At 39.8% G+C, this 23,745-nt stretch overlaps 3 protein-coding genes and 1 long non-coding RNA gene across 11 annotated transcripts in view; 2 read left to right on the top strand and 2 right to left on the bottom strand.

Annotated features, from left to right (window-relative positions):
• Window positions 1-1,299: 1,299 nt before the first annotated feature.
• Window positions 1,300-13,292, top strand: LOC117825007 (inositol polyphosphate 5-phosphatase K-like). 2 transcript variants are annotated; one of them, XM_034700585.1, is made up of 14 exons: window positions 1,300-1,431; window positions 1,849-1,939; window positions 6,062-6,166; window positions 6,274-6,382; window positions 6,517-6,633; window positions 6,924-7,099; window positions 7,193-7,304; window positions 8,023-8,132; window positions 10,136-10,367; window positions 10,487-10,624; window positions 10,708-10,791; window positions 10,918-11,022; window positions 11,132-11,249; window positions 11,320-13,292. In XM_034700585.1, the coding sequence occupies exons 2-13, from the start codon at window positions 1,854-1,856 to the stop codon at window positions 11,225-11,227; spliced, it is 1,470 nt and encodes a 489-aa protein (XP_034556476.1). In that variant the 5' UTR covers window positions 1,300-1,431; window positions 1,849-1,853; the 3' UTR covers window positions 11,228-11,249; window positions 11,320-13,292. The 2 variants fall into 2 exon arrangements, with proteins under 2 accessions (XP_034556476.1, XP_034556474.1); XM_034700583.1 differs by having other exon boundaries at window positions 11,132-11,200.
• xaf1 (XIAP associated factor 1) lies at window positions 13,230-18,821 on the bottom strand. The gene is made up of 7 exons (XM_034700586.1): window positions 18,628-18,821; window positions 17,249-17,384; window positions 17,103-17,159; window positions 16,738-16,966; window positions 16,579-16,646; window positions 14,637-14,894; window positions 13,230-14,538 (listed from the first exon to the last, which is right to left on the bottom strand). The coding sequence occupies exons 1-7, from the start codon at window positions 18,663-18,665 to the stop codon at window positions 14,506-14,508; spliced, it is 819 nt and encodes a 272-aa protein (XP_034556477.1). The 5' UTR covers window positions 18,666-18,821; the 3' UTR covers window positions 13,230-14,505.
• LOC117825009 lies at window positions 14,695-23,313 on the top strand. Of its 2 annotated transcripts, none has more exons than XR_004633765.1 (4): window positions 14,695-14,917; window positions 20,550-20,656; window positions 21,148-21,259; window positions 21,522-23,313. It is a non-coding gene; the product is annotated as an uncharacterized LOC117825009 (long non-coding RNA). The 2 variants fall into 2 exon arrangements; XR_004633764.1 differs by lacking the exon at window positions 14,695-14,917 and adding an exon at window positions 15,442-15,493.
• LOC117825006 (endothelin-converting enzyme-like 1) overlaps window positions 20,744-23,745 on the bottom strand; it is a 184,237-nt gene continuing 181,235 nt past the window's right edge. For 5 of the 6 annotated variants that reach the window (XM_034700580.1, XM_034700579.1, XM_034700576.1 and 2 more), the window contains 2 exons: window positions 22,868-22,944; window positions 20,744-22,574 (listed from right to left, as the gene is read on the bottom strand). In XM_034700580.1, the coding sequence (XP_034556471.1) occupies window positions 22,475-22,574; window positions 22,868-22,944 (177 nt within the window). In that variant the 3' untranslated portion in view covers window positions 20,744-22,474. The remainder of the gene's footprint in view (window positions 22,575-22,867; window positions 22,945-23,745) is intronic. The other variant, XM_034700582.1, reaches the window with a different exon arrangement.

The raw sequence follows: 23,745 nt of genomic DNA on the forward strand, positions 1-23,745 counted from the left end.
CATATATTCAGACTTACATTCCATATATATCGAGTTTCATTCCATATATTCAGACTTTCATTCCATATATATCGAGTTTCATTCCATATATTCAGACTTTCATTCCATATATATCGAGTTTCATTCCATATATATCGAGTTTCATTCAATATATTCAGACTTCATTCCATATATATCGAGTTTCATTCCATATATTCAGACTTCATTCCATATATATCGAGTTTCATTCAATATATTCAGACTTTCATTCAATATATTATTTCCTGAACGGCTTGCCATATATATATATATATATATATATATATATATATATATATATATATATATATAATCTATGTGTATGGATTGTATGTGCTTTGGCAACATGTCTTTGTTCATTCCAATAAAGCAAATTGAATTGAATTGAATTGAAAAAAAATTATTATTCAAACTTCGTACTCAGCTGATCGCGTTAAATGTAAACATTGAATTGGCACACTGCCTGATATATTCATGTGATGTCTGAATAATCGGAAACCAGAGTTTTCAGGTGGATAAACTGAAGTCACCATAGAGATCGAGCAGAAAACATCTGAGAAATGTTTGTAACCGACACACTGACTTTACAAAACTTAACGTAATAATTTGCAAATATGGGGGATCAAAGTAAACCCCTTTTTTTTGGCAAAACTTAAATTATTTACGCTTCGCAAAATGTCCTTTTTGTGTCATTTTCAGATACAATGTAGTATAAAGTTATAACCGTCTGTTAATGTATATGTTGAGTTTTATAACTTAAAAATATATTGTATCTTTTGATTCTTGTAGAGTTTGCTACTTTTGATTAAAGGCTACGAGTCTACATAACAACCTCTGAATTTTAAAATTCCGACCATTTTATGAGCACTAGAATGCAACAGTTTTTTAAGCCGCGTCAAGCCAGAAAGGATGTAATCTGGTGGTAAATCTCTTACCAAAATAAAAGCTTTTGGCAAATTTGTGCAACAAAATGAAGACATGGCGTTTACTGATCTAGTGATAAGAACCAAATCTGTTTTATGTATTAATGTTTTTTCTTTTTGGTGGTTCAGGTGAAAAAAAAATCAACTTTTGAAAGTACTTAGGAACAAAAATAATTTATGCTAATGATTGTTTTTTTTGTTCATTTTACAGATTATACTTTCACTAACATCAAAAAATAATCTATGTATTGATAGGTATAATTCATTGATGTAAAACGAACTTCTTCGTCTTTAAGTGGTAAAATGTCATGACTGCCATTTAGAAAACAAGAAATTATGCTTTTATTTTGAAGGTCATGAACTTGTCTTCCGGTTTTGGGGGGTAACAACAACAAACGACTGTACAGTCAAATTGTTGCTGCTTGTGAACTGTACGTCTCATTTTAAAGAAGAAAACAGAGAAAACAGGCTCTGCCAGCGCATTTTACAGGTAGTACCCGATAAACACTTTATATTTCACATTCTGGTTTCTCGACTATTCTTTGTTTAATGATGAAATGAGGCTTAACGTCTGCTCTCTGCGCACTAACGTGAGGGTTCAGTTACAGTAAGGACATGAAAACAACAGCAGCTCGGGGTGATAACGTTAAAGAACAGAGTTTGTTTGACTTCATTTAGTTAAATTAAATAAACTGAGTCTGCTGCAGTTTTAATGTAAGTGTGTTTGATGTGCTGTAAGTTAACACACAGTCCTGTCACAGAGGAGCGTGTGAAGTTGTTAGCAAGTTGAGCTAGCAGTCAACATCACTGCGCAGGCGCTCTGATATGTTTTTAACTTATTGTAGCTGAAGCTTTTAATTTGTTCCCACAGTGTAAACTAAAGCAGATTTCATCCCTTGCTTTTCAGGGGGGATGATGGAGGAGAATGAGGAGCAGTCAGATGCTCCGCAGCCTGAGCTCAACTTCAGGAATGATAACAACGAGGAAGATAGCTTCAGGTGAGACTCACATCCGTGTCTGCCATGTGTGCATTCTTTCTGCAAACACACAGCTCCATACCTGCACACACTCTACCTGCAGGTGTTAAAAGGTACACTGCGGATTTAGACACGTAGTTAAACAGAAGGCTTTCATGTGTGTGAGCAGATTTCTGAAAGGGCTGGATCCTGAGAGAGTAATCTGGCTGAATGATCATTAAAGTGCTGGCACATGGAGAGAACCTGCTTTTGTGTCTTTATACTGTCTGTAGAAACATATCAGGCTTTTGAGGTGGCTGTGTCACAGATAAAGGATGGAGATACTTCATATTTCTCTGAGAGATTCTCTCTCTCCCTCACTCTTTCTCTCATCAATTGCAGAGTCCATGAAGACTCCAACACATAGAGGAGTAAAAATTGTCAACTAGTTTGTTGATCAAAAATTGCAACATCATACAGATTAAAAACAGAGAGATGTAAAGATGGTCGTCAAATAAACCTGTGCAGCTCCTCCACGTGTCATCTATGTTTAGGAAACATTCATTCTGTCACTTCAAGCAAGAAGTTTCTGAGTTGAGCCTGCTTGTGCTTGTATTAAATCAATTAATCAATCTTTATTTGTATAGCGCCAAATCACAACAAACGTTATCTCAAGATGTTTTTACAAACACGGGAGGTCTAGACCACTCTGTCAAATTAGAGACCCAACACCAAAACAGGATAAGACTCAGTCTGACCCCACCTTAATCCATCATGAGCATTGCACCTCGCAGTAATTAGCTAGTTACAGTGGCAAGGAAAAACTTCTTTTAACAGGCAGAAACCTCGAGCAGAACCAGACTCATGTTAGACAGACATCTGCTGAGACTGAGTTGGGTCTGGAAAGAGGGATAGAGACAGAGGGAGCGGTGATGGTGATGGTGATGAGATGAGTAGTGCTGTAGTAGCTGTTGCCGCTGGAGTCCAGCACGTCAGTATCAGCTGGAGTCTGGAACGTCCACAGCAGGAGGACGTCTAGAGGAACCTACAAGACAAGGGAGCTCTATGTTTGCAATGTTTGTATATTTTTAAATATTATTTTTAATGTCATCATGCAGGTGCTTTTTAGGTACCATAAAAATACATTAATATTTAGCAGCTTGAGAGCGATGAAAGATCGATCCTGTAAGATTGCTCTAAGTCTGAGCAGTGGTGAGACACGTAAAGGTCAGAGAGGACTCTGGTGAGTGATGGTTCAAAATGAATACACTAAAAACACAGCTGGTCTGAGATAAGGCTTTCTTTTATACCACTTGTGTGCAGACTAGAGAGATGTTGAACCCTTGAAGCGTTCAGCTATCACAAGCTGGTGGCCCGGCGGTTGATGTAGGTCCGTATTGACTCGGACCATCAGGCTGCCAGCACCCAACAAAAGAGACTTGTCCCCGTGGCCAACAACAAGTCCTCATTCTGTAATGCAAAAAATATGCAGGAGTGACTTTTGAAGCTGGTTCAGACTCTCTCCTTGTGGACTCTTTGTTGTATTCTCTTTGGGCAGAGATGACTTTGTCCAAGTATGACTGAAAAGAATTCTCTTCAGTTATTTAGATGTTTTATGAGACATTTATTCTACAGCCACAGAGTTCTGTATGTCTGAACTTTGCAGTCTGTAGCTGACTGAGTCTTCATGTTGCCAACCAGAGCTCCAACACTTTCAGAAAGCAGAATTGTCTGCCTCTGTGGATTAGGCTGCTTGGCAATACCCATTTAATGCGGATTTGATGAAAAAAGAAAGCTTTGCCACACCGCTGGAGGAGAATGGAGCTTGTTGCATGACAGCTTGAAAGGAAAAGAGTTCTTGTGTTCCTACGCTGCGAGTTGGTTTCACAATTGTTTGATAAGCCTGCTATTGAGACATTTCTCCAATGAGATTATACGTAGTTTTAAGCACACAAAGAAGACTTGTGAATTAAATTCCTAATCACTCCTCCCAACTCTGGAGCACCAAAATCCTCCAGCAAGGACTTTCCTTATTTCCCTCACTTGTCTGGTGAACAGCAACCAAAGCTGCTCGTTTGATTCTCTTTACATGTTGGACTTTCTGTAACTCTCTGGCTTTGGAGCAGACAGAGAACCTTGCAGGGTTCACTCTCTGAGCAAGGATGGAGGAGATCTGCCAGCTTTTTGGGACCATGGGGCGCGAACGCTCCGACACCCACTCCACACAGTCGACGGGCACCAAGCTCGCTCTTCGCCATCGGCTCAATCAGCTGATGACGTGTGTGGATGATCTGGACCCCAGGAACGAGCTGCACGAGAAAATGGTCCAGACGCTGGATAACGCCTTCCTCGTCTGCGGCAAGAGAGCCAACAAACCGAAGAGGGACAGATTCAGGTGGAGAGAAAATATGGTGTTCACTTTGAAGCTGAGAATCATGTCTTCATGTTTTTCTCTCCTCTTAATTCTCTTTAACAAACCTGATCAAATAAAGCATCTGATCTCTGGACAACAGATAACACCTCTCAGTAGAACATTGCCCTCAGATTATCTCACATTGACTCGATCCCAGCAGATTCAACGTGTTGGATGTTGTGAGTTTGAGTGAACTGATGACTTCTCTCATTATGTGGCGACTGTATTACCCTGACCCGACTGTAGTAGTAGTAGTACAGGGCTCTTACTGTATCTGCCTTCACACTCTGATCATGTGCTCTTCTTTGATTTATATCTTCTGAATGAACCTCTTTGATTGTAAACCTAGAAGCAGCTGAATGAGATCCTGTGTCGTGAAAGTAGAGCCGGACGGATTCAAGTTATCTGGTAGCTACACTAAAACAGATTATTGAGGGTAAAATAAGTCCCGATCTTTAAATATGAAGGGCTGTTCAGTGAATTGATTAGTGCTGGATTCAAAACAGAGATGGTCTTTCAGGTTATTTTTTAATAATCAGAATCAGAAATACTTTATTTACCCGGGGGAGGGAAATTCGGTCATTACAGAGCTCTTATAAACAGTATGCAAGAAAGTCAAAATATGAATAGAAGAAGGGATAAAATAAGATATAAATACAAATAAAATAAAATAAGATAAAATAGAATAAAATCAAATTATAAAGTATATACAGAAGCACAGAATAGTTCAAATTATTCTATAATTCTAAATCTGCACAGATATGACTGTAAAGGTACTTTGCAGTCATACTAAAGGCACCACTAAAGGCTGATTTGTTAAAGAAATAACTTACTTTATTTCACACACATAATCCATTAAATCGTGTGTGTACAACCGTCTGCTACATGTGCTGCAGGCTATGTTGCCACAGTACCAGATTTTTAAACATTCACACGACATAAATAACAATAATAATAAAATAATCCCACTGAATTAAAAACAGGTTTAAGGCTACATAATTCAATTTTCCTCTTTTTTTAACGATCCACCTACACTTATTTGTGATACTTAAAACCTAACTGAAGATTTCCAAATTATTTTAATCACTGATATTATCAAATAATAGCATAACGTTAACTCTTTAAAATAGTAAAAATCTGAATCTGATTGCATGTCTGTTATGGTTATTTAAGAGTTTATACTTTTAAAATCTATCAATGTTAAAATGTTATTGTATTTAACCTGCTATTAAATAAGGATAAAGGTATAAATACATCTTTCAACCTGACTGCATACAGTGCTAAATTATTTTTAAACAGCTCTGCAGGAAAAAGTAGTGGAGAACATTTCTACATCACGTTAAGTATTTATTTCTGTTAAAAAAGTGTTCATATTGACAGACATACCGGAAAGCACATCGATAACAAAATGTTGCAACTAGCCAGATAAGATCAGCTGACACTTTTAGACCAGTCAGGCTCTGATTAAAGCTTATTCTTCAAGTTATTAATATTTTTTTATTGAAGGAAAGTGACGTTTCATTTGGATACCAGCGATGCATACATTTATTTGAATTTATTTTATTGCACATATAAAAGAACAAAACAAAACATAACTGCTCAAAAACAAGAGCCAAGATATAACATGTAGATTCAACAATCAAACTAACCACTAACTCCTGACAGTGAACGTGCAGGAGGAGCCGATAAAAGCCGAACCTATATATATGTGAGGATAACAAATGCCTCTTTGTCGTGTCTCTCGTCTGCAGGCTCCACATGGTGACGTGGAACGTGGCCACAGCTGATCCCCCAGATGACGTGACCTTGCTTCTCCATCTGAACTCCCCAAAGAGCCCAGACCTCTACGTCATCGGGTAGGTGGAAGGTGGCGTGAGGAATGCGAATTAATTGGTTGAGCAAGTGATTGGATTACATAACTGTGTGTGTTTGGGGCTTTAGAGTGTGTTTGTGTGTGTGTCAGTTTGCAGGAGGTGTACTCGGGGCCGATGAGGTTCGTGTCTGACTCGATATTCGATGACCCGTGGAGTCAGCTGTTCATGACGACTTTGGCACCGCTGAATTATGTGAAGGTACATTTCTCTACAAACACCCTCTCTACACACTATCTCATCCAATCACAAGTGATAATGCATCAACGTTAAATTCCCTACTGTCAATACAAGTTTGAAATCAAGCTGTTTGTGCATCTGTGTTTGCATTCCAGGTGTCATCCATCAGAATGCAGGGTCTGCTGCTGCTCTTCTTCTCCAAACTGGAGCATGTCCCCTTCATCAGAGACGTCAGGGCCACGTACACACGCACAGGCATATTCGGCTACTGGGTGAGAAATACACAACCACAGCTCCCCAGTTGACAGTGTTTAATAGTGTTTGAGGTTCCCAGCCTTGTGATTTTACACTAAACAGTAAGGATCTTGTTCCCTTAAAAGTCTTTTTGGTTCAGATTTGCAGCGTTAAAAACATCCATTAAACCTCTGCCCGCTGTGAAGTTAGTCTTAATTCTATGGCAGCTCACACTGGGGCATGCATCTACCTCCTGATAAGAGTTATGAGTAGAGCACAGCGGCTCAACAGAACATCTGCTTCCTCTGTTTCTTGTTTCCTCTCTCAGGGAAACAAAGGTGGCGTGTCTGTCCGTCTGTCCTTCTACGGCCACATGCTCTGCTTCCTCAACTGTCACCTGGCTGCTCACATGAAATACGCCTCAGAGAGAGTGGACGAGTTTGAGTACATCATCGGCACGCAGACCTTCGACTGTAAGAAGGCGCAGACTGTCTTTGACCACAGGTGAGAAGATGCTGCTTCCGTCTTAATTGTCACGCATTCATTTCCTTTATTCCTAACACTTCTCACTTCTCTATTGTCCCTCTCTTGTTTCAGGTTGGTGTTCTGGTTTGGAGATCTCAACTTCCGGATCCAGGACCATGGAATGCACTTTGTCCGAACCTGTATCAACAACGAAACCTACAACCTCCTGTGGAGTAAAGACCAGGTTTGACATTTATAGCTGTATCCTGCTGTTAGTCGCACTTCAAGATGAAACTGAGAACCCAGCACAGTTTTTGATCATAACATCAGCTGCATGGACACAAAGCTCAGTTGATTGTACCCCCTTCTCCAGAGACAAAGTCTAAACTAACTTAACTTCCTGTTACAGCTCCTTGAGGTGTGACCAGTGCCCAATTAGATGACCTGCTAGCTTTGTTAGGCTCTGTTCTGTCTCAGGATTTGTTGATTGGATACCATTGGAGTTCTGTTTTAGCTCCAGTGCATCTTTCATCAGTCACATGTCTGCTGAAATCTGACTTATGACAGCAAAACAAACCCCAAATAAACAGATTTTGCATCATATTAATTGCAGTAAGTGGGCTGAAAGGACGCAGAGATAATTGTCAACATGCTTACCAGTTTAAAAGATAAAATTCATGCTTTCTCTACAAGACAAGATGTGCAGGAACGTTTTTGAAAGGCGGCTTGGATCCCTTTTTTGATGCAGAGTTGAAAAAAAAAAAGTGTGAATATGCTGAAGTCACCAAACGACATAAACGTGTAACATTCATGTTGGCAAGCATAAAAATAACATCCGTCCTTGTCTTTACATTTGTATATTCGACCACACAGGGCTTGAATGTTTGTTTCATAACCAAATTATTATTAGTCTCACTCTGTGAGTGTTTAGGAGGAATATTGAAATATGTTGTCCTTTTCAGTTGACCATGTTAAAGACCAAAGAAAAGATGCTTCAGGAGTTTGAGGAAGGACCTCTGGACTTCCAACCCACATACAAGTTCGACCCGAACTCTGACACCTACGACAGCAGGTAACGTTCAAGAAATCATCATCATCATATGACCTGATTAATCATAAACATAATCATAAACATAAACATGTTTCAACCTACTTATTTCCTCTGTGCTGACATGTTATGTTTTATATATCTATGCCTCATTTTAACTCCACAGACTCTACAGGACATGGTTTGGCTTTAAGTAAGAGTTCAAACACATTTGTGTCCACATCGCTAACACATCATGTCATCCCTTCTTAATCCTCTCTTTAGTTTGTGCATAAAGCTACTTTTACCACAAGGATAAAAGTAGTCTCCCTTTTTATGCTGAATGGTAACTTCAAGTTTTAACCTTTGCTCAAAAGGTTAATGAAGGCTGCATTAATTTCATAATGCAAATAAAATAAACAAGACACATGTCAGTTTGTCTCTGCAGAGAGAGACTGAGGTGTTTGTTTATTGAACAGTTAGATGTCTGAACTCACAGACCTGTTTCTTTTGGAGCTACTGCTGCTGTTAAAGGTGCATTCTGGAGTTTTTGCACTATGACTGGTTGTTCCTTTTTTTGAATCAACTTGGCTCCCCTGTAAACAGCCATTTTAAGGTGGTACTGTTACACTGTTATTCTGCCCTGCCATTTTGCGTTAAACGTATGGAGACATTATGACGGGGTAAAGTCTATACCTGCAGCAGCTGAGGTAGTAAAAGAAGGAGATATGACGTGTGTGTAAATGTGGGACCTGGCAGGACTTAAGAGCTCTGTGTGGAATCAAACTCTGAGGTAGCATTATGATGCAGCTGTTAGATAGAGACTCGAAATCTCTTCATGTGAAGGTCTCACATTTTGTGTCTGAGAGTTCAGGACAGATGAAAGCTCCTTCAGATGGTGTCATGTGACTCTACTAATACACAGATAGAGGACGTGAACACTTAAAGAACTCAGTGTTATGAAAGAAATACATGCTGACTTTCAGTGGACAAACACTGATGTACATAATGCATATTCTAAAGCACCTAAGATGTTGTCTTTGCAGTGTTTAAGGGGGGCTGGTTTGGCTCAGCGGTTTAATCATGTGCTCCATATAGGCCATAGTCTCTGGTTAAATTCAAACCCACAGCTCATTCCCCGCTCTCACTGAAAAATAAAATGTATAAAGTGTTTTAAGAGTTAAGTCTAATATTTTGAAGCTGGGCTTAATTTCAAAAAGACTAATGCTGGACAAAATGTTTAGAATTCCTTGAGTAGATTACTTTAGCTGAAATCAATCATGGGATCAATGTATGCCCTCTGAATGTGCATGTTTCTGCCACTGCAAGGCTTAAGTTATACTTCAACAACTCATGTGAGGGGCCGCTGCAGAGATCAATCCTTCAAGGTTTTGCTTTACTTCTTCTAAGGCATCAGACCCTATTAATAAAAGCCGTCACTTTGCCCCCCAGAACATGTGAGTAGCTGATCTGTGACACCTGGATTGGTTCGATTGTTCTGTGCTCGTGTTTGAACAATATTCTTGGGATCTCAGCGAACTTTTAAAAAATTGAATTCACACAATAACACTTAAAAACTAACCGATTAGCTCCACAGAGCACCTTTAAGTAACAAAATGTCAGTAGTTCATATTAACCTGCAGTGTGTAATAACATCCTCCTGATTTCAGGTCTTGAATAAAAGCCAGGGTGTTACTCACTTGGTCTCAGCAGATGCTACATTGCAGCTAACATGCATGGCTAGAAATAGATGCTTTTACTTTACCGAACACCGTGACTGTTTAGAATCTAATGTGAGTGTGTTAGATTATAACTTGATATCACACACAGAAGCACAGCAGAGCTCCTGAGTGTGAGTGCAGTTCTCACCACAGCTGGAAAAAGGCAGAAACCTCACAGTCAACACTGCTGTTTCATAAATACTGCTTCTTGTTTTGCGTACATAAAATCAGCTTTTTCCCACCCTGCCCTGCCCCACATCTCACTGGATCCTTCCTCTGAAGTATTTCCCTCTAACAAACTCTCCCCTCTCCTCTCTGCCTCTCCAGCGGTAAGAAGCGTAAGCCAGCGTGGACCGACAGGATTCTGTGGCGGCTGCGGCCCACAGATCTGCCCCCCGAGGAGCAAGATGAAAGCGATGTTGGACTCGATGTTAGGGAGCTGAAGCAGCTGAAGGAGGACGAGGAGTACCCTCTGAAGGTCAGGCAGGAACTGTACACCAGCAAAATGGAGTACAGCATCAGCGACCACAAGCCGGTCATCGGCGTCTTCACACTGGTGGTAAGAAACTGGCTTCATGCTGACTTTGCGTTGCAGAAAAACACAGTGCACATGAACCTCTCAATGTTCTCTCAAAGCCAAGCATATTCAAATGTGAATGTATTTCTTCCTCCTTCCAGCTGAGGAAGATTCACACGACTCCTCTGGTGCGTCTGCAGCCGGAGGGCGACTGGAGCGCAGACATCGATTCCATAGTCCTGTACAGCCCTCTGCAGCCATTCCCCTCCAGCACGTGGGACTGGATTGGACTCTACAAGGTTCGCCAATCAACAAACTTTAACCTCAGGAATATAAATCTGCTATTTCAGTGTGAGAGTGCTGACTGTGTTATGAATTTCAGGTTGGATTCAACAGTGTGTCAGACTACCTCACCTACACGTGGGTGAAAGATGACGAGGTGGCCTTCAACGAGGAAATCATACAGGTATCGAGTCGTGAGCCAATGAATTAGAAATCAGTCCACTCTCTTGTTTTGTTGAAGCACATCAAAAGTAGATCTCTGCAGAAAGAAAGGAAAATAAAATGAAGATAACTTCGTCCTGTTTTGTAGGTTTATGTTGATAAAGAGGAAATCCCCGTGCAGGGAGGAGAATGTGTGCTCTGCTACTTCTGTAATGCTCTGCAAAGCATCATTGGAATCAGTGAACCTTTCAGGGTAAGCACTCCAGATCTTATATCCACACTCAGCTTATCTGACAGCTTGAATCTGATGATTATTTCCCAAAAGTATGAAAATCAAACATCAGTGTGATCTCTCTCTAAAGGTCCATGAGTCGAAGGTCGCCATCGAGGAAGGCTTGATGCACGAGAAGATCAACGGCCTTGACAAAACGGTAGCAAGTGAAGACGTTTGGAACTGATCAGTCAGATGTCGTAGACGTGGTAGGATGTAGAAATGGATCTGAACTTTTTAAACCACAAGCCTTTTTAATTACTGTGTTTCCTGCTGTAGGAGCAGATGGGGGAGTGCTGCTCTTCCGGTGCACATCCCCTCTTAAGTCTCTAAAGCCGTCAGTGTGGCTAAGAGTTTCTAACACCTCATCTGGTTGTTACACCTTTTAACCACAGTTTATGGCGACTACAGCAGAAACTTTGAGGACTTAAACAGACACCAGAGAAATTTGATTAAAGAAACAGATGTGGTGTGTGTTTGGTTATTAAGAGAAGTTGATAGGTTATGTGGTTGTAAGAATTGAAGATCAGGCATGTTGCAGGATTTGTACCAGTTTGCTGCTTTGTGTAATCATCGGTGAAATGACGCTCTCATTTCAAGAGTCACGTATTTAAACTCCATGTTTTGATGCTGAAGTTGCTCACAGCTGCTCCGGAGATGCTGAACGATGAGGCCGGAAATGTTTTAAATTGTCGCATTTGAAAGCGTGAAGAAAAATCCAGTCAAACTGGATGCTGTAATGATGAAAAGGGAATCAACAAGGCTCACTGGCCCATCCTTGTTTACACGACAATTAAAGAATCAGTCATTTTAAAGTAAAACACAATTAAATCTATTTTTATCGCTCACTGAGCAAGTACTATGAGACCCGTGTTCTTAAATTAAATGTGTAGATGTCACACAAGCACACTCATTAAGCTGGATCAAGAGTTTAAAGAAGAAGTGACTTCATCGCTTTCCGCACTTTCATGTCAGTCCGACTCAAGCTTTAAAATGAAAAGTGCTCTTTGTAGTTGAAAAAATAAGAGCTTTGGAACTTGTCCGAAAACGCATTTCACCTTAACTTTGTTTTAGTTTGAAGGACCGCTGAACATACAGTCAAAATATAAGCACTCTTCTTTAACGGTGCATGCTGCTTTAGCTTTGTTAGTAAAGAAAATAAAGAGTTAAAGAGGTCAGAGATGTCATTCTTTAATCATGACTTTTAATACATTTGCACGGAGGAATTTCATAGGAATTTAATTCTGTACTTTTCCTGCAATTTCTGTAGTTTGAGTTTTGTTTCATCAGTTTGTATGTTCGGGGTCCTACAGACTTAAAGCAAAGATGAGATCATGAATGAAAACCCTTAAAGGTAGAAACCAAGAGCGCTAAAGTTATATATATATCACTCCTACGTTAAAGATTCAAATTTAAAAACAGTGACTTGTTTCTTTTCTTCAATCTGTAGAGGTTCATTAGTCACAGCACTGATCTCTGAGAGCTGATTCTTCTTCTTCTTCGTGGTTTGAAAAGTTTTTATTTTGAAAAATGAATCCAGTTGACAGAAAAGCTCGGCCCGGTGTTGTGGATGGACTGCTGTAGGAAGGTTGTGCAGTTCAGATTTTCTCCTCACAGTATTTTACTGAACTTCAGTCGTTCCTGGAGGACTTGAAAACATAGCTCTATATTATATATATGATATGAAATGTAACGTTGTGTTGTGGTGGAGCAGATTCTCTGTATCTTGTTTTTAGGTTGCAGCTTCGGCACTTTGCAGTTTAATTTAAAATATGAATCATTCCTTTTCTTACTGGTGGAGTTTGACGGATGACGAGGATATGATGCACTGTGATGTTGATACATGTACGGGTTATTATTATACGCGCGTTTGAGTAAAGTTAAAAGACGTTGTACTGTAAGGGTTCAGCAAGTGCCTTTGAAATGATTTATGCTTAACATTTAGCGTACTGTACTTCGCTGCTCAGTTTTGATTCAATATATATCAGATTATTTATCTTAACACGGCTCATGAACTCTTTTTACTCCTTGATTTCAAACGTTTTAAACTTTCTCCTGCTCGAGGATCTCTTCTTTCTTTCTTTTTTTTAATTTGGCCTGCTGGAATTAAATATATTAGCCGATTCATATCACAGTTTTTATTTTGTATTTTCAACTCAAGAAGTGACTCCTTTTCTCAAGTAGAGATGTCATGTACTGTAACAAATTTATAGCTTTGCAAATGCAAACATTAAAAACATCACTTCATTGTTTGTGTGGCCGGTTCATTGAGTGGATTTGAAGGGTGACATAAAGCCTGTTTCTGGTTTAAAAATATAAAAACTGTCCTGCCAAAATGTTCTAAATCTTATCAAACACTAAAACTACAAATCTGAGTCTCTCTGTGGCACTTTTTGTGGATGTACTTTGATCAGAAGTATTTGCATGGAAAGATTAGGATGCACTTATTAAAGCTTGTTTTTCTGCAGCTGGTTGACACAATGTGCTGGAGTAATTCCAAAACCTTTTTGTAACCTTTAAGGGACCAGGTTTCACAAAATCCCTCAGATTAAAACATGTTACCACACAAAAACTACCTTCCACAAAGACAGAACTGTGCATCTTCAATCAACAATACAATACTAACAACATTCACCTTAATAACTTTGGATAAGTTATGTTACTTTCTTTAAATTTCAGATGTACTTTAGAAAGAAAATAACTTCTTCATACACAGTGACAAGACGACATGTCACAGGAAATTACTTTTCAACACATGCATTATTTGTTCATGTAAACTTTAGCAGCACCAAATTAATTACCACAAACAACACTTTCATTTTCTGAACTTGTGACGTTTTTGACTCTGTTAGAAGAGGAAAGAAGTATCCTACAGCTAAGTTGTTGTATTTGTGTCAAACTAAGTGAGCATCAAAGTTATCAAGAGTGTCGTCGAGAGTTCACTCGGAGTATTCACCAGAGACATTCTCCTCTGACGTCACCCTCATCTGCTGCTATGATGTTGCTCTTTTAAATGATCTATCCAAGCCTCATTTGAAGGTTAAGCATCCAGCTAACTAATGCAGCCTTCCAAACTGACTGTTTCCCTCTTTGTCCACAAGGAGGCCCCAGAGCTTCCTCACAGGGGTTTAAGTATCGTTCTAACTTGAAATATGACAAAGTGCCTTCAAACTTTCAATCACTAAACTGTGACATGATACATATTTATTAATTCCCTTCCCTATAGAAGTTTCAAAACACAGAAGTAAGACATGAGTAAGTAACAGTGTTTGAGTTGACGTCAGAGGAAAATGACCTCTTCATATAAATATCATGCAGGTCTTCCAGCTCTTCCCTAAGCTTACAAAAAGATGTAAACTTTAATCTAACATGAATTATATCTAAATAGTCCAAAACTAATAGAACAGTTTGTCAGCCTTGAAGTCTTCCTTCCCTTTGATCCACTCTGTGTTGCTCCCTCTCTCTTTATTTAAAGTGAACATGGACTCTGCACTTCGCCTAAAAACACACAAAGAAGAAAATCTTGTTAACATAAAAGCTTATGAACGATAAATGTATTAATTAATCCTGTAGGATTTAGGATGCATTGCTCATACCTCGTGCCAGAGGAGTGTGATGAGAGGCAGGGCGAGGTGACAGTGAGGGCAGGTGCTGATCTGGTCAGGGTCGCCTCCGTTACCCCAGGGACCATTTCTGGATCCTTCTGACCTGGACTTCGCCCTGTAGGTGCTGCTGAGCCGAGGAGAGGACCCTGGCTCTGAGACGTTTCCATCTCCCTCCTTCTCTTCCTCTCCCTCTCCCTGCTTGGACTCAGCCTCTGTGACTTCTCGTTTTGATTCCAGGAAACACTCCAGCTGGTTTGGGAACAAAGACCAAGGTACGACCTCAATAACTCAACAAGGTGGATGTTTGGAATTCACTTTTTTTGGCATCATTTAGGAGGAGGAGATACTAATACCCTATCACCCCTCTAGTACACTACGCTCCCAACATGCAGGCTTGCTAGTTATACCTAAAATCTAAAATCCTCTAAAAGTAGTGTGGGAGGTAGAACCTTCAGTTATCAGACACCTCTCCTTTGGAATCATCTAACAGTCAAGGTCCGGGAGGCAGACACCCTCTCCACTTTTAGGAGTACGCTTAAAACTTAACTTTTTGACAAAGCTTATAATTAAAGCTGGCTCAGGCTTGGACCAGCTTTTGTTATGCTGCTATAGGCCTAGACTACCGGGGGAACTGGCTCACTAACACACTGGGATCCTAGCTCACCCCCTTCCCCCCAATCCCTTTATCATTTACTTTAAATCTACCTGTCCCATTAAAGTTACTAACCATAGACCTTTCTGGAGTCCCTGAGCTCCCTTGTCTCATAGATTCCTCTGAGCTGCCGTAGACGTCCTCCTGCTGCGGACAATCTGGACTCCAGCTGATACAGACGTGCTGGACTTCAGCGGTAACAGCTTCTACTACTCGTCTCATCACTATCACCTCTCTCTCTTACTCCCCTCTATCTGTCTCTCCAGACCCAACTCGGTCGAGGCATGATGGCTGTCTAACATGAGTCTGGTTCTGCTCGAGGTTTCTGCCTGTTAAAAGGAAGTTTTTCCTCTCCACTGTAACTAGCTAAATACTGCGATGTGCAATGCTCATGGTGGATTAAGGTGGGGTCAGACTGAGTCTTACCCTGTCTTGAAGTTGGGTCTCTGTTCATAATATGACATAGAGTGGTCTAGACCTCCTATGTTTGTAAAAGCGTCCTGAGATAACGTTTATTATGATTTGGCGCTATACAAATAATAATAATACATTTGAATGAAAACAATTATTTTGAAAAGCTCCAATAGGAAGTGTTTTATAAATCTTCTTCAGGACTTTTGTGCAGCCTGACTTTTTGTGGAGCGTGCTGCAAGCAATGCATTTTGGAGCCTCTGCATCAAGTTAGTGATGAATATAAATATGAATACTCCCCCACCCCTCCCCTCTTCAGTCTCCCTCCTCTCATTTTTATATCTTGAGGTAAAAACACTTTAAATTTCAGCAGATCTTCGCTGCTTCTGCTGCAAAAACATGCAGAATAAAATGACTCTTTCGGTTTTTGGCACATTTTCAATCACATCTTAAATTACTTTGACTTCTATTTGGCTGAATCATAGTTATACCAAGTTATTTGCACATATTTTTATGATGTGAAAGTTTAAGAGCTGCACTGCAATATACATATTGACACAATAACTCTGCAGCATTCATCTCTTCCATTATTTGCAGCAGAGTCTCAGTTACCGTTCACTTCTACATCATTGCTCCTCATTAAATCAGTCTGACTGAAGCAGTGAGGAAGCCATCGTTTGAAGAAGCATCAAATGACGCTAAATGTCTCTTTTTTTGAGCACACACAGCAGAAACCTGAGAGTTCATGATACTAAAACAGGGTCAAAGGGTACAAACACCCACCTCATGCATCCACAATCATTAACTGTAACTATCACGAGTCAAGTGTAACGGTACATCTCCACAGTAATGCTCTTAAAAGGTGTTTACCTCGTGTTCCTCTACGTCCTCAACTGGAAATGACACCTTACACACTCTACAGTCCACTGTTCTTTTAGCTGCAGAAAGAAAACATGCATGAGAATAGTTCTTGTAGGAAGAAAACTTCTTGGATGTTGATTTGAAGCCTCAAAGGCCGCTATCTCTTACTGTTGTTTGGTGGTTTGTTGATAGTTTGAGGAGGACTTGAGGAGGCATTGTCGGTATCCGAGCAGGTCAAAGCGTGCTGAGGCTGATCCCTCAGGGTGATGTAGCGTCCACATTCCCTGCAGAGCTCTGTGCGGCTCCCACAGGCCAGAGAGTGCTCGTCCAGGTCTTTGAACGGCATCTCCAGCTCACAGAAGAGACAGCTCTGCAGACGCTCCATGCACTCGTCAGTCTGAGAGGAGAGGAGAAGAAGAAGAAGGTGAAAACATGGATTTAGGATTTTCTACCTGTCTTACATTAAGATACAGGAGAACATTTAATATTTGTATTCCTGCAAGAGCTGAAACTACAGATGTTTGTCACCTCACCTCATGATCCAACAGGTGACATCGTTCCATCTTCTTGTTACATTTTGAGCATCTCACCTGCAAACAAAAGGATTTGAATACCATCAGAGAAAATAGTGCACAATTTTGTAATATACATATGTGTGTGTGTGTCTGTGTGTGTGTACCTGGGTGTGTTGCTCCTCTTTGTGTGCGCTCAGTTGCTCGCGGGGAACTGATTCATCACAGTCAGGACAGATGCATAAGAAGCGGCTGCAGTGCGTTTCGTGCAGAGCAAAGTTGACAGCTGCGACCTGTTTGTTGCTTAAAGACAGACAGAAAAGAGAATCTACCTTTAAGAAATATTTAAATTTAACAGTTTATACATTATTACTTTAACTGTTTTCTACATGTTAGATGCACTGTGGAACATTTCTGTCCATAACATCTTCATCTGTTACTTAAAAGTATTTTTAAACCAGAGACAAAGCCTGAATCGAAGCACATTATTATGCCATATTTATGTCCCTTTTACAAATGTTTCAAAATAAGATGCTGTTTTCTATCGATGCAACATATTTAACACTACTCTTTACAAAGCCACCATTTACAAAGAGTATGAAACCATCAGAAAAATGTGTGACAGACATTTGGAAAATGTTAAACTATTACTATATACTATTTTTATAGTAAAACGTACCTTTCCATTAGCTTATAAAGGCGTTAAAATGAGATTGAACATCATGCTTACTTCGTGGTTTGCATCTAAATTTAGCGTAAAATGTGTTGCCTCACTTTCATAATATATTTTGAAGGTTCAAGATGAATGTAAAGTATTGCTTCTCATCATTTTTTATTTATTTATTTCACTTTAAAAAAAAATTTCAATCATTTAATTATTTATTTCAATTTGTTTTATTTACACTTTTTGTATTCATTTATATTTTTATCATTTATATTTTCTCATCATTTTTAATTTTAATTGTATCTTTATCTCCTATTTACATTTTTTCTCATCAAAAACAAAGCCTATCTGATACTATCCGTCACTTCCGGTTTCACCTGGCTCGGGCTGGGAAAAGTTGCCGTTAGTAGCTTTACTGCAGCTGAACCTGTCTCTCAGTTTAACCTCTCCTTTCCCTGACACTGACGAAAGTGAAAGTAAACATTTAGTTTTTGTTCAGCTTCAAACATCCAGCTGTTATTAAACACCTACGTTCATATGAAACTCTGAGCTCACTTTGAATTAAACATTAAACTGGGATTATTTCAGATCACTTTACAGACAGATAATCCCTGATAGGACTCTTAAATTATAACACATGTAAACTCATGTTACATCATGCACCATACGAAGCTTTAAAGTGACTGTAGGTGTGAACACATGAACAGATCACTCTGAGCTCCTTTAAGTGAACAAACTGACAGTAAGAATTAGTAAAGCGTCCATGTCACCTTCTTCAATACGATCAATAAGTTCACTTCACCCTGATAATAAAAACCTTTAAAAGCAGTTTGTTTTAAATATAATGAAGTGAGTCTTCCTCTCTCATGAGTAAACTCTCACCATTGCCCACAGGTTCGTGTTTCCTCCGTGTTTTCCATCGACAAACCTTCGATCCTCGATCCTGTAAGGGGTTAGTTGATCTGCCGAGTTTGACTTGACTTTTGGTCTCATTTGATCAGAACTGAAAGTGAAATCATCTGAAGCAACATATGTTGAAGTTCTGCACACCTACCACAAGATGGCGCTATATGCACAGTCTATAGATTTTATTTGTAGGAAGTTTGAGGCCTGCTTTCTGACTGACTGTGAATGATTTGAAAGTGTTTTTTGTATCTACTAGATTATTGTTTGTGTTATTTGTTGTTTGTTTATGATATGGTTTATTAATATTAATTTAAATGATGAATTTAAAGAAATGATTAAAACCTACACAAAAGCCAGAATAAATAGATACCCCAGTCTGAATCATGCATTAAGTTTGGTGTGATTGCGATGTTTTTCAAACATCTTGGCTTTATCTGTGTTGCTTTAAATAGTTTGCAGACACTCAAAAGCAAATAAGGTATGATCCTAGGTTTTGGATAGGGTTCATAAAAAGTAAAGACCATGCCACTAACAGATCTTTGGAAACTTTAAAACACCGAGAGGAAAATTCACTCATGGACTCAGACCTCAATTTGAAAATCCGCATTAAGGCCAATCAATCTTTATTTATATAGCACCAAATCCCAACAAACATTCTCCTCAGACTCTTTCCAAACAGAGCAGGTCTAGACCGTACTCCATGTTCTATTATTAACAAACAACCCAACATCAAGACAGGATAAGATCCAGTCCCATCTTACAGACAGGACGCAGTCTGATCTCATCTTAATCCACCATGAGCAGAGCACTTTGCAGCATTTAGCAAGTTACAGTGGCAAGGACAAACTTCCTTTAACAGGCAGAAACCTCCAGCAGGACCAGACTCATGTTAGACACACATCTGCTGAGACCGTATCCCCTTCACACTGACTCAGGAATCTGTCTTGCACTGAGCTTAGGTTAAATCTGTGTTTTGGGTTTGAAAGGGGCAAGAGGTCTATACCACAGCTCCATTTAGCAAGTTACAGTGGCAAGGACAAACTTCCTTTAACCGGAAGAAACCTCCAGCAGGACCAGACTCATGTTAGACACACATCTGCTGAGACTGTGTTGGAGAGAGGGATAGAGGGAGATGAAGAGAGAGCAAGAGAGGCAAAGTCAGCCTCCTGTCAAGCATTAAAGGACTCATGTAGGACCTGGAAACACTTGTCCATGTATTGCTGAGTTTTTAAAAAAGTCTCACAAAAACTTCAAACAGCTGCAGCTGATCGAGTCCTCACTAAGACCAAGAAAGTGGATCACATCAGTCCAGTTTTTAGCCCAGCTCCCTGTCTGTCAGAGAGTAGAGTATAAAATACTGCTGCTTGTCTATAAAGTGCTGAATGCTGTAGGACCTAAATACTTTAGTGACCTTGTTGTACAGTAGAAACCATCCAGACTGCTCAGGTTGTCTGGCACACTTCTGCTCTCAGTTTTTATGCCCCAAATATCTGAACAATCTCCAGAAAATGTCAGGTCTGCTGAAACTCTCAGACCGTTTAAATCAAGGCCAAAGACTCCCCTGTTAACAGCTGCTTTTGTACGTTTATTTTACTCATTTTAATACCCATTTTCATAATTCAACACGACACTGTAACTTCGATGATTGTGTTTTAGATCATCTTATTATATTCTTACTTTCTGTTTTTGTTGCTTTGATTTTAATGATGATTTACTGACGTGTATTTTTGGTGTCTTGAAACACTCTGAATCGCCTTTTCTACTGAAATACAAACGTAAACTACCTTTCCTCACCCAGACTGGTTACAAACTGTTTGTCTGTTTATCTTATTTGTGAAACACACCTCCGGTTTGCACAGCTTGCTGATGCTTCATCATAAATCTGTCTTTTTGTTCAGTTTTGCAGCTTTTATCCAAACAGGACATGGAGCTGGAGAGGTGGATGTCCTCGGAGGCCAAAGAGAGAGAGAGAGAGCCAGCTCACATCTGTGGAGGATCAGAGCCTGTGAGGACACAGCTGACAACACAATCACACAGATAATAACACACTCTCTCACTTTCACACACAGGTGAACACAGACTGAAACCCATGACACAGTGATCCTTTGTGTTTATTCAAACATTAAACGGTGACCAACAGAGAGGAGATAGCAGCCACGTGTGGATTAGCAGCTGTAGACTTAGGCCTGTGTGTGTGTTCATGTGTGTGTGTGTCTGATGTCCATCACATGTGTGGTTCAGAATTCAATGGTGGAAACATGCACTTTCACTTTCATCAAAAACAAACTGTACAGCCATAACATCTGATAGACTTCTCCACTGTACAAAGATTCATATGATTTGTACCGACTGGTTTATACAAAAGTATTTTTATAACAACACTGCATCATTCTGCACCCGCCAGTTTCACCTTCTTATGTACAGAGTGTTGGCTTCTTTTATTTGGTGATGGGACCTCACACACTCTCTCACTTCACTCCTGGGTTGTGTTCATAGACTGTGTAGACGAGATGAACGCAGCCTCGTGGTTTGGAAAGAGATGACGACGCTGAGGCGCCTCAAATCTGCATTGTTTCTGATCTCCAGCAGGATTTCAGAAAGTAACCGTGTAAGTAGAAATTAACTCCTTTTCACTTATCTTTTCCTGATCCTTTTATGATCTCGATCCATCTCAATACAGCATGGTATGTTGCTTTGATTTCTAAATCACCAGAAATCATCCCATTATTCAAGAAAACTAGTTTTTTTTATCTTAAAATAAGGAAAATCTGCTTTGTTCTCATGAGATCTTGAGATAAACCAGTAGATATTGAGAATCAACCGGGAATGACTTAGGCACAAATAACCACTTCATGCTTTAAAACCAACAGACAGATAAAATGCAGACCCCGAGGCCTCCACACGGCAGATTGCAAACCAATGGGTGATGTTACAATTGCTACGTCCAGTCCATAAGGAAACAATCAATGGCTTCTCCTTTTTCTGATTCAGCTTGTCCACCGGGATGAAGTCGTTGCCGTGAAATCCAGAGAGGAAAAATCTTCTCTTCCAATGTTGGATAAATGCTGCTCGTGATTGTACTGTAGACTGAAGAGTTGAATGTAGATAGAGACCCAAAGATCATTCATTTGGCGATCAACTTTGCTTCAAATCCTGAGAAATACATCCTCCTTCTTTTTTTTTAAAAAGTTGACAAATCTTTAAAAACTTTACAAACACTCACAGCAACAAGAGGACCAAATGCAGGCAAACGATACGACAGTCATGATCTGCGGACAGTGAACCATTGCACTCTGCAGCCACCAGAGGGCAGCATTGTGACACAAATCACACTCCCAATACAACATTTTGACAGGCACAAGGATGCTACTGATCTGAGTTCAATTTAAATCCGTCTGTCATATTCGGGACTGAAATCACCGCTGCTGCCAGTTTTGAATCTTCTGATATGCTGAAGGTTTTCTGCTCGATGCTACAAAGAAGAGAAACAACTGAGGAAACATGTTGCAAGATGGAAAACCAAACAGCTTATGAACTTTAATGAGTGATACATCTGCTAAAATAGAAAAATAGATGATCTGAACATAATTTCAAACATAGAAAAATAGATATAACAAGATGATTTATATGTACATGATACATTTTTAAGTGACTCGTCGTTTTAGATGAAAAGGTAAGTTTCCATCCTGCAACCTTCATAGCCGAGGAAAGGCTTAATGCACATTGTGCCGTCCTGTTGGCTCTGATGAATGTTATAAAGGGCAGTATGTCGGGTGTAGGCGGAGGGCTGTAAAGACGGATTTTTGTCCTCAGGTTGGAGCGGTCACCACACGGAGCATTTGTCCACGGGATTCATAGGCGTTCCCCTCGGACAGTGGAAAACTCGGGCAAACTCGTCAAACTGGGAAACACTTCCGATCACTCTGCAGGGGAGGAGGGAGGATATAATAACACATCATCAAATGGGGTTAGGGTTGCCTTGCTATAGTATGTCATCCTGTAGTAAGGCATGCAAGAAAAGTAGTAGTAAGACATGTTTTAAAAGTCATAGTCTAGTATGTCATACTATAGTAAGACATGTTTTAAAAGTCATAGTCTAGTATGTCATACTATAGTAAGGCTTGTTATAAAAGTCATAGTAGAGTACGTCAACTTTAGTAGTTTAGGGTTGGGGTTTAGGCTAGGGATGGCTTGTAGATGTGTGTAGTATCTGTACCTGTAGTGCTCTGGAGCATGTTTGTCAGTCAGCAGCTGCAGGTAGATGGACTGAGATCTTCTCTTCATACACCAATTCTGAAAGGACAAAACGTAAACACGTTTACTTTGGGTTTGCTCCAAAATTATAACTCTCCTCCATTGAAAATTCATTTTTAATGCATTTTGTTGAATGAACATGAAAACAGCAAGTCGGGTGCTAATCCAAAGTTTTACATTGCTATGTGAACCAAAACAATCATGTTCTCAAGCACCCTGAATGTGCAGATATTATAACCGTGTTTGTATGTTTGCATTGCTGAAAAAGTGGTAACACTTGCACTGCAGGATTTAAAAACCTGTGATAAAACACTGCATCATGTTCAGAAGTGTGTCTTCATTTTGTCTGCGTTACATTAAGCCTTGAATTTCAATGAAACCATTGAGTTTGAGTGATAGTTGTAATAGTTACGAGGAGCAGGGGTGGTCTAGTGCTTAGAGCTAGTGTACGATCATCAGCACTGTTTCTTAGATCCCTCTGATGGTAATGCATCTGTCAGCTAATGTTGGGATGATATAGAACTCCTACCTGCTCTCTGTGATCTTTTGCTCCAGCTGTGAGTGCTCTGTTCAAATGATCGAACATTTGAACGTCTCTGAAAATGACTCTATATTACAAAAGCGTGTAAGAAATCAGAGCTGACGGTCTGTGAGCATCAGCTAAAGTCTGAGGGAAATAAATGATCATAGCTGCTCACTTACTGTATACTGTATGAAACATGAGTCTCTGAAGCGGCAGTATGAAGATCAACAACGGTGGTCACCAGGTTAGAAATGCTGACTCAAACATACTTTCATTATGCAAATGTATGCATAACTTTTAGCATTAAAACAGATGCA

Source organism: Notolabrus celidotus, chromosome 14 (assembly GCF_009762535.1).
Source record: "Notolabrus celidotus isolate fNotCel1 chromosome 14, fNotCel1.pri, whole genome shotgun sequence".
Lineage (NCBI taxonomy): Eukaryota > Metazoa > Chordata > Actinopteri > Labriformes > Labridae > Notolabrus > Notolabrus celidotus.